The sequence below is a fragment of the Ailuropoda melanoleuca genome, chromosome 10, assembly GCF_002007445.2.
Source record: "Ailuropoda melanoleuca isolate Jingjing chromosome 10, ASM200744v2, whole genome shotgun sequence".
Classification (NCBI taxonomy): Eukaryota; Metazoa; Chordata; class Mammalia; order Carnivora; family Ursidae; genus Ailuropoda; species Ailuropoda melanoleuca.
Genome location: NC_048227.1, coordinates 34,952,248 through 34,965,748, shown reverse-complemented (window position 1 = coordinate 34,965,748; position 13,501 = coordinate 34,952,248). Strand labels below are relative to the sequence as shown.

Genomic DNA, 13,501 nt, shown 5'->3' with positions numbered 1-13,501 from the left:
CTCTGGGGTGGCAGGGGAGTATGGCAGTGAAAGGAGTGGCTTGGTACAAGTTTTAGCTTTATTACGGTTTATCTACTGTGCAGCTTAAGTGGGATATTTTGCCTTTTCCAGTGTCACTTTCCTTTTTTTGTGTGTGAATAGAGAACGAAAATAAAAGCTCCATCAGAAAATTAAATGAGAGACTGTATAAAGCTCTCAACATGATGGCTGGCACATAGGAGGTGCTCAGTAAATGGGGATCTTGATTGTGAAGCAGAGATTTAATCAGGCTCCTCCAAGACCTGGACTCTACTCATAAGCACATAAATCTTTCACCTCTTTTATTAATTTTGGCTTCCCAGGTTCTCTGACAACAGAAGGTTGTATTCTGGACTCTGGCTTACAGAAAGGTGCAGGACTCATTTTAATGTGGAATGTGGTGCATTTACCATTTGAGACCCTTCACCAGCTGCTCTCCTCCCCAGCTGATTTCCTGATACAGCAGTCTTGCCTTGGGAAGCCAATTTCTTCTTTGAACACCTGCTTCTCAACTGAAGAGTAGGTGAAAACAATCTCCACTTGGCCCGCTTACAGAATTTTATGTTAATCAAAAGCCAGGAAAGTACATTGCAACCTGCAAGCCTTTAATCCAGACCAATTTTTTAAACTTGCCTTCTCCACCTCATTTGCAGCCCTCCCTTCTTTGTGCCTCAGTTTCTCTGTATGTAAAATGGGGAGAGGTCTGTGGGGCTGTAAAATTATGTCTCCAAAGTAATTGTTCTGGACGTGGAGCCAAAGAGAAGCCTTGAGTTCTGGAAACAGCTAAAAGAAGCCCTTAGCTTCTCCTTTGAACCCCAGCTCCTTGTCGGATTGGTTCCCTCCCAGCTGTTGCAGGGTGGCTGGTAAAGGTGTGCCCTCTCCTGGACGGTGCAGGAGATCAACCCTGGGAACCGGGGAGAACCATCGTGGCTCAGGGAGATAATTTCAGAGAGGAAATTAATGGAAGGCGCTGGATTCCTATAAGAATCTATATATGAACAGATAATTAGGAGACTAAAGAGTTAGGATGTTAGTGCCGTGCCTGGAATGCAGAGGGAAAGTCAGTTTGCGGTGTGGGAGATGGTTTCTCCCCTCTGGATTCAAGTCCATTTGGTTTGTCCTGGTTACCTTCTTCACGGGGCCGCGGCGAAGGGCATGCTGGGATCTGTAGTTTTTTGGGCCCCGCAGCCCGTCGCCCTCGGCGTCGAGGGGACTCCATTTCCCGAGGTGCCTCGTGCTCGGGGGGCGGAGGGCCGCCGTGGCGTCGGGCCGCCGGCCGAGCTGGGGGTTGGGGTTTGGGGTTTGGAGACCGAGGTGCCCGCGGCCGTGGGCGAGTGTCCGTGTGGCCTGGTCCGGGCCATGTACGCGTGAGGACGCCGCCGACGCCCGTGTCCCGGCCCCGGCCCGGCCTGCCGCGCACCATGGGCTCCATCCTGAGCCGCCGCATCGCGGGCGTGGAGGACATCGACATCCAGGCGAACTCGGCCTATCGCTACCCCCCGAAGTCCGGTGAGCGGCCGGCGCGGCCCCGGGCGCGCAGCAGGCGAGGCCTGGGCTGGAACGCGGGGTGGGCCGGGCGCGCCCGCGCGGTGCGCTCAGAAGAGGGTGCGGTGGGCTCTGCTCGGCCCGCGGCCCTCCCTGAGCCTCCCAGCCCGGAGCTCCGCGCGACCTCCACTCAGACCGTGGGTGGGGTCCCGGGCTGCCCGCCCCGTCCCGGCGGGGTGACCTTGGGTCAGTCACTTCGTCCCTGCGCGCCTCAGCTCCCTTGTGTGCACGCAGGGGAGACGCATTAGGAAACTCCTAGGACGGGGGTGAGGTTCGTGGCGTGACGCTGGCGAGGGGTTAGCACGGTGCCCGGAGCTTCGCTTGTGCTTACAAAGTGGTCATTGTCAAAGGGGTTGACATCACGCCATCGCCAGTTTGGACTTTCTTTGGTGGCTTAGTGTGACTACCCGGCCAGTGGTTCTGAACACTCGCCACGCCGTCTGGACAGAAGCTTAAGGTCTCTTGTGACCTCTTGGTGCCTGTGAATGGTGGGTGGGTAGGGGGAGTGGTGCTGGGCCCAAGGAGATGATTATGATCGATGGGGGAGAGGCTTCGAGTCCTTGCTGGAGAAGAGGAAACTGGTTGGAGGAGACCTACCTGGTTCTCTGGTCTCTCTCTCTCTTTCTCTTTTTTTTTTTTTTTTTTTTTGAGGCAAGGAGACCTGAGACGCCAGCGAGGAAGTGACTTTCCCAACGTCTCAGAGCTGGATGGAAGCCCCTCTGGGAGCAGGACCACAAATCCGACTCCCAGTCGACTTGTTCCCACTCTATTTTGCTGCCTCTAAAGAGCGTGACCTGACCTGGAACTTTAGCTTGGGTTCCTCTCTCTCCATCTCCTTATGGGGATCATTTGGCCTCAAAAGAAAAGAAAAAGGACAGAGAATTTGGACATGAGGGGACTTTGAGGTTGGGTCTCCTGATCCTGGCTTCTGAAGAATCTGACCTGATATGGGGGTCTCCTGGACCTCACAGTGGGCCTTGGGACACCCACCAAGCCAGGTTTCCTTCCAGTGTGGTCCAGGACCACCCACTGCCACTAGTGGGGAAGCTTGTTAGATGTGCATTTCTCAGGCCCTTTCTCAGACCTGCAGGGGCCTGGGAACCTGCATTTTAACCTATTTCTCAGGTGAGTCTGATGTCCACTCAAATTTGAGAACTGCTCTTCCCTGATTTTGGAAGCCCAAGACGGGGAGTGTCTGGGAAAATAGTGGGATGGAGACCAGCACAGTTTATGGAACAGTCAGAAGTGGGCCGAAGGCACTGTTGTCTGCCTGTGTACCAGGCCCAAGTGCAGGACAGCCCAGCCTGGTGTAGGATTCCCTGGAGGCCAGTGTGCTGACATCCCCACATCTGATTGACGCAGTTTTAATTCATCCTCTTCCATCTCTGATGTTCTTCCAGCCTGTCTTTGGCTGAGTGACTCTAGGCAAGTTGTTCTGCTCCCTGGGTCACAATTTCCTCATCTGTACAATGGGTTGATCCTTGGACAGTACTCAGAACAGTGCCTGGCACTGAAAGTCCTCATAAAATATTAATTGCTATAATGGCTTAAGAAGGAAATTAGGTGGTCACTTCAGACCCTAATAGCAGCTAGCAGTGGCATGGCAGAGATAATCAAAGTTTAATGTGGCATTTCCTATATAACCTAGGACTAGGGCACACTTGATGTCCCTTCACTTGAGTGGACGAAACCACAAATAAAAGGCCTTTATAACACCAGTTTCAGATTCTGTGCAGTAGACCTTGCTAATCATTCAGGACACTCTTTGTCACCAAACCTGGCCTTGGTTTCAGAATCCATTAATAAACACCCTGGTCAGCCACAACTAATCGATTGGGTCTGGCACCCAAGGTGAATGTCATAGGCTACTTTAGAGACCCACAGCAGTGCTCTACTGGACCTGTCCAGTCCAAAAGCTGTTCTCTCAGCTTCCTTGTCCCTCGGGCCACCTTGCTTGGGGAGGGTCAATCTGAGAAATGACCTTGGCAGTACTTTCGTATGTTTCCCCAAGGGTGGACTGGGGATGCTGGGGGGCTTCAAATGATTTTTATGGGATGGCCCCTTGAAGCACTTGATGAGAATGTTATCTTTTCAGGTCTCTGTTAATTTTGTTGATAATATCAAGGAGAGAAAAGGGATTGGGTGGTAATTTTTTTGAGCACATCTATGATACTGTCCAATCCCTTTCAGCTTTATTGAGACATAATCGACATATAACATTTTGCAAGTTTAAGGTGTACACCCTAATGATTTGATATGTGTACACTGGGGAGATGATTACCACAATATAGGGTGAGTTAACACTCTCATCGCTTCACCTTTTTTTTTTTTCCTTTTGTTTTGATGGTGAGAACTTTTAAAATCTGTTCAGTTTTCTGTTGTTTGTGGAAATTTCGGCATGTACTGCAACAGTACCTAGTTCAAATTTAATAACGTTTGTTTTCATTGTATTTTTTTATTTTTTTATTTTTATTTATTTATTTTTTTTTAAGATTTTATTTATTTATTTGACAGAGATAGAGACAGCCAGCGAGAGAGGGAACACAAGCAGGGGGAGTGGGAGAGGAAGAAGCAGGCTCATAGCAGAGGAGCCTGATGTGGGGCTCGATCCCAGAACGCCGGGATCACGCCCTGAGCCGAAGGCAGATGCTTAACCTCTGTGCCACCCAGGTGCCCCCATTGTATTTTTTTATTAATTTTACTTTTTAAGCGGCTTTATTGAGAGATAAATTGTGTGCCATACAACGCATCCATTGTAAACATAGAATTTGTTGACTTTCCCTAAATGTATAGAACTGTGCAGCCGTCACCACAATTAGATTTTAGACATTTCCAGCACCCTCCAATGTTTCCTTGTGCCTGTTTGTAGTCAGTCTGTGCCCCCGTCCAATCCCCACCACATTACTCTGATCTGCTTGCTGTCTTTAAAATGTGCCCTCCCTGGACACTTCATATAAAAGGAATCTACAGCATGTGGTCTCTTTTTGTCTGGCTTCTTGCACTTGGAACAATGTCTTTGAAGTTCATCCTTGTTGTAACAGGTGTCTGTACCTTATTGTACAGATATTGTACATTTTATTTATTTACCAGTTAACATTTGGGTTGTCTCCACTTTTTGACTATAATGAATAATGCTGCTATGAACATTGATGTTTGTGTGGCCCTTTTCAATTCTCTTTAGTATACACCTAGGAGAGGAATTGCTGGGTCATATGGTGACTCTATGTTTGACCTTTGAATGAACTGCCAGACTTTTTGCATAGTGGCTGTTTCATTTTACATTCCTATCAGCAGTGTGTGAGGGTTCCAGTGCTCCGCATCCTCATCAACACTTATTATTGTCTACTTTTTTTTTTTTTAATAGGCTCTATGCCTACTGTGGGGCTTGAACTCACGACCCTGAGATCACGAGCTCTGTGCTCTCCAGACTGAGTCAGCCAGGCGCCCCTATAGTCTACCTTTTTCATTATAACCATCCTTGTGGCTGTGAAGTGATATCTCATTGTGGTTTTGATTTGCATTTCCCTGATGACTGATGATGTGGAACATCTTTTCACGTGCTTGTTAGCCATTTGTATACTGTGTGTGTGTGTGTATGTGTGTGAGAGAGAGAGAGAGAGAACAGCATGAGCACATGTGCCAGACGTCTGTTTTTGTCTTTTGTTCATTTTTTAAAGATTGGATTGTTTGTCTTCTTACTAAGTTGTGACAGTTCCTTGTTCTGGGTAAAGTGACACAATTCCTTTATCAGCTCTGTGACTTGCTAATATTTTTTCCTAGTCTGTGGCTTGTCTTCATTTTTCTTAATGGTGTCTCTTTTGAGGGTCAAAGGTTTTAAATTTTGGTTGAGTTCAGTTTATCAGTTTTTTTAGTGGCTAATGTTTTTGGAGCTGTATCTAAGAGATCTTTGCCTAAGCCAAGGTCGTGAGGGTTTTCTATGTTCTTTCCTCTGAAGTTTTAGAGTTTCAGCTTGTGCGTTTGGGTCTGTGATCCATTTTGGTCCAGTTTTCATATGTGCTGCGGAAGCAAGCGCTGTGATCCATATTGAGGTGATGTTTTCTGTGTAATTTCAGGTAAAACTATTAGTTCTTTTTTTGCATATGGATATTTAGTTATTTCATTATCATTTGTTGAAAAGACTATTTTTTTTTAAAGATTTTATTTTTTTATTTGACAGAGATAGAGACAGCCAGCGAGAGAGGGAACAGGGAGAGTGGGAGAGGAAGAAGCAGGCTCACAACAGAGGAGCCCGATGTGGGGCTCGATCCCATAACGCCGGGATCACGCCCTGAGCCGAAGGCAGACGCTTAACCGCTGTGCCACCCAGGCGCCCCTGAAAAGACTATTTTTGTCCCATCAGCTGCCTCTGCATCTTTGCAAAAAATAGGTTCACTATAAATGTGAGGTTTTATTTCTGTACTCCATTGCCCGGATCAGCTGGCCAGTCTTCATCTGAGGGTCAGAGCAGGAGTGTGGACACCATGGCTGAGCCCCTAAGGAGAAGGTGCAGACATGCAGGAGAGGGCCCGGAGTGTCGCAGGTGCCCCCACGGAGTACCTGGCCACGGGCAGCTGCTGCCGCAGTTAAACCTCCTGCTGCGGTTATTACCGTTGATTGCGTGTCTCAGAGCGATGCCCCCTTGCCCTGCCCTGGTGTTTGAGGGACGTTGTGCTGGGACCAAGTCACCCAGGAGAAGTGTCAGAAGGGGAGGCAGTCAGACATGTGACCTGCCAACCCACGCAGGGGAGGGAGGGATGGGGTGATATGCCCCAGACCTAAACCTTTTGTATGTGCATGTGCTTTCAGAGTGCTTTCCCTCCTTTATCTTGTTGGAGCCTTGCCTTATCCTTGTGACAGCAAACTTTTGTCCTCTGAGAGAGGAACTGGAAATCAGACTGAGCCTTTTGCCATGCAGCATTTGAGCCTGGTGTACGGTAGGCGCTTAACAAATGCTTGTGCAATGGGCCCCAGAGGAAACCAACCCCATCTCCCTAGTGTACAGGCTGCATCTTGTCTCTTGGGGTGTCAGGTGGGGGTCTGAGGACTCCTGGGTCTCCTGCCATGTGATGGAGGAGCCCAAGGTGCGTGCAAGACTTCTGGTGTGTGCTTTTGTGTGCTGGCAGTCTGGGAACATTTCGTGAGCACTTGTGTCGGGGTTTACTCTTTGCAGAGTAGGGCCTTGCTGACTGATTTCTTTGACATCTGAAGGAAAGGCCGAGACTGGTGTTCCAGATGAGAGAGGACATTCTCCGTCATAGGGGCATTCTGCATCTCTGGGCCATCCCTGTTCCAAAGGAGTGAGCTTGTGCCGAGCCCTGTGGCAGTAGGATGGGGGGTGGGGAGAAGGGGGCTCCTCCTGCACACGGGCGCTTCATTCACCTTGCTGTTCAGAGGCCTGCACTGTCCTCAGCAGTGTGGTGTGGCTCCGCTGGTTCCCGTTCAGCTCCCCGCGTCACCTGTGCTGTTCATGGATGACGGCTAGTTCCGTGCTTCTCTGCTTGTGTTAACTTGGTTTGGGTTTTATCGTTGGAATAGCTGCATAAATAAACTGTATTTTTTGAGCTTCCGTTGTTACACTTCAAGTAAAGACAAAAGCAACAAGAATCTATTAAGTGGGCCGTGGTGGGTGGGCATCTGAGCACCTGTTTCCCTGAAGCAGCTGCTGTTGGCGCCTGGGTCCTAGGGCCGCAGGGAGCCAGGTCTGGCGGGTCTCCCCGATGGAGTGTTGCCTGCCCTTGGGGTTCTGAGAGGCTGGGAGCTGTGTGCTTGTTTCTGAGGTGTGGTGTTGCTTACTTAGGGCACGGCGACTCAGGGGACCTTTCAGAGTTTCTCTGGGGATCGCTGAGAACCCATCACCTTTTGCTGACCTGAAAATAACCTGGCTGTCAGTCAGCCAGCTCCTGCCAGCCTCCCTGCTCTGGACTTTGTTGGACTTTCCCAGCCGTGGCCAGCCGACTGCACAGGCCCGTACGGCCTGGCGCTCCAGGTCAAGGAATCCCGAGCCTGTGCTGAGCCAGTGGGCCTTTAATCCCGGCCGGGGGAGGTGGCTGCTGTCCGAGCCCAGGGCCCAGCAGCCCGGGATAAAGACAGTGTGGGTGCTTATGGGTCTGTGTGTGCATGTGTGTGCCTTCTTTTGCACAGTTAGGGTGACCTTTTTTGTGTTTACAACACACCCACCCACAAACATGGAAAGTTGAGGATTAGTTTAGCACCTGAGATTGAACTGGGAGGAGTCCTCTGCCCCCCACCCCCAGCTAGTAGAGGTGTGGTGGGAGGAGCACCAGATTCCGAGTCTTGAGTCCCGAGCCTGGCCCTGGTCTGTGGCCTTGAGCCAGGAGCTTGCTCTCCAGCCCCATTTCCCTGACTCACTGGGGTTAACCTCTGGTTTCCCAGGCCTTTTTCCAGTTCTGACTCTGATAGTCCACGTGACTATCATTGCAGGGTTGGACTACGCCCTGCCCTGCCCAACTTTTGTTTTTCAGCGGGCCCAGAAGTTTCCTGGAGGATGTCCTGTACTTCCTGGATGACCCCGGCAGCCAGTGACCGCTGCCATCTGCCTCTCCTCCCAAACCCAGTGCCACCAGCACCAGACAGTTGCATGGGGCACATTCCACGTGGCATTTCCTGTGTGTATTTCTGTGTGGTTATGTTGTCACCCAGCCTCATGATTCTGTTATTTCATAAAATGGTGTCCCATGAAAGGGCGGATGGTGTCACAGGCACCCCCTGCCCCGTGCAGTGCCTGATGCGACCTCAGTAAATAACCATGCAGTTGTTCACTTCTGCCAGCTGCCCCTGCGTCTGCCCAGCTCCTCAGAGATGGGGGAACTGGACTCACCCCCGGCCTGTGCCTGAGGGGATGACCATCCACTAGGATGGGAGTGGGAGGGAGAGGAGTGAGGCCCACTCCCTCTGCCATGCACAGAAAAGCGCAGGGTATGGAACAGCGTGGGAGAGGGTCCTGTGCTGTCTAACACGAAATCCGTCGGCTTGCTTAGTCATGGAGCCAGGTGAGGAGCCGCAAGGCTTGAGGAGTGACTGGTGGACCATCTCTCCACCTCAGTGTCTGAAGGATTTCCTCTGTCCTTTCCTCCTGCCTGATACTGATTCCGGCCCTCCTGCCTGGTCCTACCTGGGTGCTCAGCACGCACAGGGCGGGCAGACTGCCATACTGGCCCCCTCTGTTCTGATAACTGCAGCTTTCTGGCATCCAGACCTCCTGCCCCAGATGATATCCCCGAGTGACGAGACTCCCTGGGTGCCTCTAGGGGGAATCAAAAGAAGGAATTGTATTTGGTTCATGGTTTAAGAAATGTGTGTGTGTATACACACATATACAGATCTGCCTCGGCTTCTGATGGGACTGTGTGCCTATAAACCCATTGTAAGTTGAAAATGCATTGAATACACCTAACCTACTGAACATTGTGTTGTTGTTTTTAAGATTTTATTTAAATAAAGAGTGAGAGAGCCCAGCAAGGGGAGCAGCAGAGGGAAAAGCTGGCTCCCTACTGAGCAGAGAGCCCGACGTGGGGCTCCATCCCAGGACCCTGGGATCATGACCTGAGCTAAAGGCAGACACTTTGACTGAGCCACCCAGGCACCCCCCTACTGAACATTGTAACTTAGTGTCACCTTCCTTAAATGTGTTCAGAACACTTACATTAGCCTACAGGTAGGCAAAATCATCTAACACAAAGCCTATTATAATAGTGTTTGGTGTCTCACGTAATTTTTGAACACTGTACTGAAAGTGAAACAGAGTGGTTGTCTGGGTGCAGAAGGGCGGTGGTGACTGCATTGCTGACTGGGAGCTGGAGCTCCTGACACTGTCCAGGGTCTGGAGAGAGGATCCTACCACAGATCGTTAGCCCGGGAAAAGATACACATTCAGAATTTGAAGTATGGGTTCTAATGAATGCCTGTCATTTTTGCACCATCATAAAATCTAAAACTTGTATGTTGAACCATTTTAAGTCAGGGACTGTGTATCTATTTAACATTGAAGTGTAACAGGCATTTAGAAAACGTGCAAAGCATAAGCTTGATGAATGATCACAAAGTGAACGTATGGAAGGGATAGAACAGTAGCGGCACCCCAAGCCCCTTCGTGCCCCTTTCCAGTCTCTGCCTCCCTCCTCCCTGGCAAACCCCTTCCCACTCCACCAGAGGTGATTTTGCCTGTTTCTGAATTTGATATAAATAACTGGCTGCTCTTTGCTCCACACTCCGTGATGAGAGGCCCTAATGCTGCTCATGGGGCAGTCGTCGATTTGGTCTCTGCGGTGTTGTGTTCCAGTGTGTGTTGAGGCCACTGTCTTCGTCCGTTCATGTGGAGGGGCGTTGGGCAAATTTCCAGTTTGGGCTGTAATGGAAATACTGCCATGGACCCTCCTGTGACTGCTCTGGGGCCCATGAGTCAGATTTCCTGGGGCCTGTGTTTTTCTGAATTGTGGTAAAATACACGTAACAGTGACCATTCTGTTTTAAGTGTGCAGTTCAGTGACATTAAGTCCTGTCACCTTGTGCAGCCATCCACCGTCATTTCTCTACGACTCTTTCCCTCTTGCACAACTGGAACCTGAGCCCTGTGCACACGGACTCCCCGTTCCCCCGCGCAGCCCCTGGCAGCCGCTACTCTGAGTGTTAGCGACTTCTGACTCCCTGAGTACCCGTCTCTGGTCTGCGTCCGCACCAGACGGTGGGTGCTGGGGCCTCAGGCGTGCACCTTCGGCTTCAGCGGGTTTTGCGGACAGGTTTTTGGAGCTGTTGAACCGATTCACACTCCCACCGGCAGAGCAGGGTGCTGACTGCTGTGCGTTCTCACCCGGCAGCTGTGTGTGTGCTGTTGTTTTCTAACTTTAGCCATGGAAATCTCATTGAGTTTTACTTTTCCCTGATGACCAGTGAGGTTGGGCACCTTTTCATATGGAAATTACCATTCATTTCTCTTCCCCTTTTTGTGAGGTGTCTGTTGAAATAATTTGCATATTTTTCATACTGGATTGTCTCCTTTCTCACTGATTTGCAGTTCTTTCCTAAGTGCTTTTTATTACATTTTTAATTCTTCGGAAATTCGCTGTCACTATGGTATTTATGGAGACTAGCTTAGGCAGGAGGTGGAATGTACTGGAAGGCTGGTGTGGGTGGGTCTCTGGAACCCGAGGGTGGGGAGCCAAGAAGTGGAAGGCATCTGAGTGCAAAAGCCTCTCGTCCCCTCTGGACTCAGCATCCTGCTGCTGCGACCTGCCCCAAGCTGACTGCCACCCTTCTCGGGCCCTCAAGGACCAAGTCCTTTGGTCTCCGGTCCAGTCCATGGCAGAGAGAATCCACATCTTGGTCCAGCACGGTCAGGTGTCCACCATGGCCAGCCAGCTGTGTCTAGGGGATGGGAGCTGCATGGTTTGATGGCACCTGGGGCCCACCCCTGTGGATGGTGGAGGCTGTTTCCAGAAAAGGGAAGGACCCCTTCTCCCAAAAAAAGGTGGCTGCAGCCACTCACTGTGGAACTCAGTGAACTAGAATCTTTGCTTAAAGTTGTTCTCAGCTCATTGTTCTTCCCTCTGTGATGTGGACTGAGAGCTTTTTGTTTATCAGGGTCCCACTGTGGTCAGGCTTTTACGCTGGAGTGGGGCTGCAGGAAATGTTTATCAGGTGTCTTTTCACTTGTGTGAGGCTCATTTGCATTTTCGGCTCCTTTTATCCCTAGGACTGCCAGAGCTGTCCTTGTCAGTGTTACTGAGGCCTCCATGTTGCAGATGGGGACACTGAGACCCACAGAAGTTAGGCTGCACCGGGTCACCTAGGCTGTGTGGAGAAGCGCTGTTCTGTGTACACACAGGACCTTGGCCCAGGAGGAATCAGGGAGCAGTGTCATTAGAGGTGGGCGGGACCCCTTCCCAGGCTGTGGGGCCTCCCACCTGGCTGGGAGTTTCACGAGCCTGAAGATGCTTTCCTTTCCTGAAATCACTCTTTGGGGACGGTGATGTTCTCATCCCGTTGGTCAGGCCCAGCTGGGGCGTAGTGGCAGTGGATTTGGGAAGCTGGTAACCGGGAACATCTGACCTGGTAGAGAATGAGAATTTTTGGCCGGTGGAGTCCGTGAACCGTCCCCAGCCATTGCATATGCTGCTCAGCTCTTCCCCTCCCCGCTACTGGGGCTGCTGAGTGGGACTCACACCCAGTGTCCCAGGACCAGTTGTGCGTCTAATTGGGGGGGAGGTTGTGCAGTCTTTAGTCACGTCATGGCTTACCTGGCAGGGACATTGTGATTTCTAATAAGTAATAAATATTTAGTTTTCACCTGTTCCTGTCACACAACTCCTAAAATCCTTGGAATTTCCTACCCAATGAGTGGTAGAGGTGATGTCAGTCTTTTTTGTTTTTTTTTTTTTTTTAAGATTTTATGTATTTATTTGACAGAGACAGCGAGAGAGGGAACACAAGCAAGGGGAGTGTAAGAGGAAGAAGCAGGCTTACAGCCGAGCAGGGAGCCCAATGTGGGGCTCGATCCCAGGACCCTGGAATCATGACCTGAGCCAAAGGCAGACGCTTAACGGATGAGCCACCCAAGCGCCCCTAAGTGAAGTCAGTCTTGATACTCCTAACAGGCCCCTTGCCACCACACCTGAGTTTATGTTAATGAGGAGATTTTAGAAAGCACCTAGGATGGGTCCTGGCTGCCTTTGGAGGCTAGAGATTAAGAGGGTCACCAGCAGCCAGTGATTTAATCAACCATGCCTATGTAACAGCTTCCATACAAACCCAAAAGGGCTGGGTTCAGAGAGCTGCTGGGTTCGTGACCACAGCGAGAGGCCAGGAGGTGGAGCCCTCAGAGGGGGCTTGGAAGTACCCGTGCCCTTCCCACGTGCCTTGTCCTGGGCCTCTCCTCCAGCTGGCTGTTCCTGAGTCCTGTCCTTTTATGATAAACTGGAGATCTAGTAAATGAACTGTTATCCTGAGTTTTGTGAGCTGCTCTAGCAAATTAATTGGGTGTCATGGGAATGTCCTGTTTATTTATAGCCAGTTGACAGGACCAACTGGACTGTGGATTGGCATCTGAAGGGAGAGGATGCTGGTGTGGGTCTGAGCCCTTAATCTGTGGGATCTGATGCTGTCTCCAGGTGGCTAGTGTTAGGATTGAGCTGGATTTGTAGGCCACCTGGTCAGTGTGCACTGGGAATTGGAGAATTGCTGGGTGGTGTGGGAAGAACATGCAGGGGGCTGATGGAGTGGAGTGTGCAGCTCTGGGGTCAGCACAGACTTTCAGTGAGGACGCCACCTCCGGCTGGTACTATGGCTTGAGCAGGTCACATGACCTCTCCGTGCCTCCCATTTCCTTGACTGTCAAGTAGTAGTAAGCGTGTCATCCACCCTCCACCTCTGTTCATTCATCCGGTTTTTATCAAGCTCCCGTGTGCAGGCCAGACTGGTGGTCGCTGGGGTACAGGGTGGTGGACAAACTTGTGTCCCCTGCCTGGAGTGTGAACCAGCCAGCAAAGGAAGAAAAACAGTGACCCCAATGTGAAGACAGTGGGGGAGTCAGAGGATTTGCTGTCGAATACACAGATGGCTTGCAGGGAGGCCGTAGGAGGCCTTAGCACTGAGTGGCAGGGTGGGAGCAGCCTTTTGGGTCACAGGAAATGGAGAAAGCTCCCAAATCCTGGGAGACGGGCCAGGAAGGTGGTGCTGGGTGAGGTGGGCAGCACAGAGCAGAGTCAGTAGTTCGCAGGGCAGCGAGTGGTACCTGGTCCCCCGGTTGAGGCACGGGAGTGTGTGGCTGGGGGTGGCATCAGTGTTGCTGGTCTGGGGCATCTGCAGCACAAGGAGGGAGCCTGCGTCACCTAGCACCGATTTTGCATATCTTGCATTACCTACAACCACACAGACCCTTGAGGCTGGAAGGAAGGTGGGCCGCCACTGAGAACTGCAGCAGGCA

The 13,501-nt window shown here is 50.9% G+C and overlaps 1 protein-coding gene across 6 annotated transcripts in view; it reads left to right on the top strand.

Moving 5' to 3' along the window:
* Window positions 1–1,258: 1,258 nt before the first annotated feature.
* The window catches only part of MGRN1 (mahogunin ring finger 1), a 54,750-nt gene continuing 42,507 nt past the window's right edge, over window positions 1,259–13,501 (top strand). For 3 of the 6 annotated variants that reach the window (XM_011231529.3, XM_034670450.1, XM_034670451.1), the window contains exon 1: window positions 1,259–1,527. In XM_011231529.3, the coding sequence (XP_011229831.1) occupies window positions 1,440–1,527 (88 nt within the window). In that variant the 5' untranslated portion in view covers window positions 1,259–1,439. The remainder of the gene's footprint in view (window positions 1,528–13,501) is intronic. The other 3 variants (XM_002924588.4, XM_002924587.4, XM_011231527.3) reach the window with 1 other exon arrangement.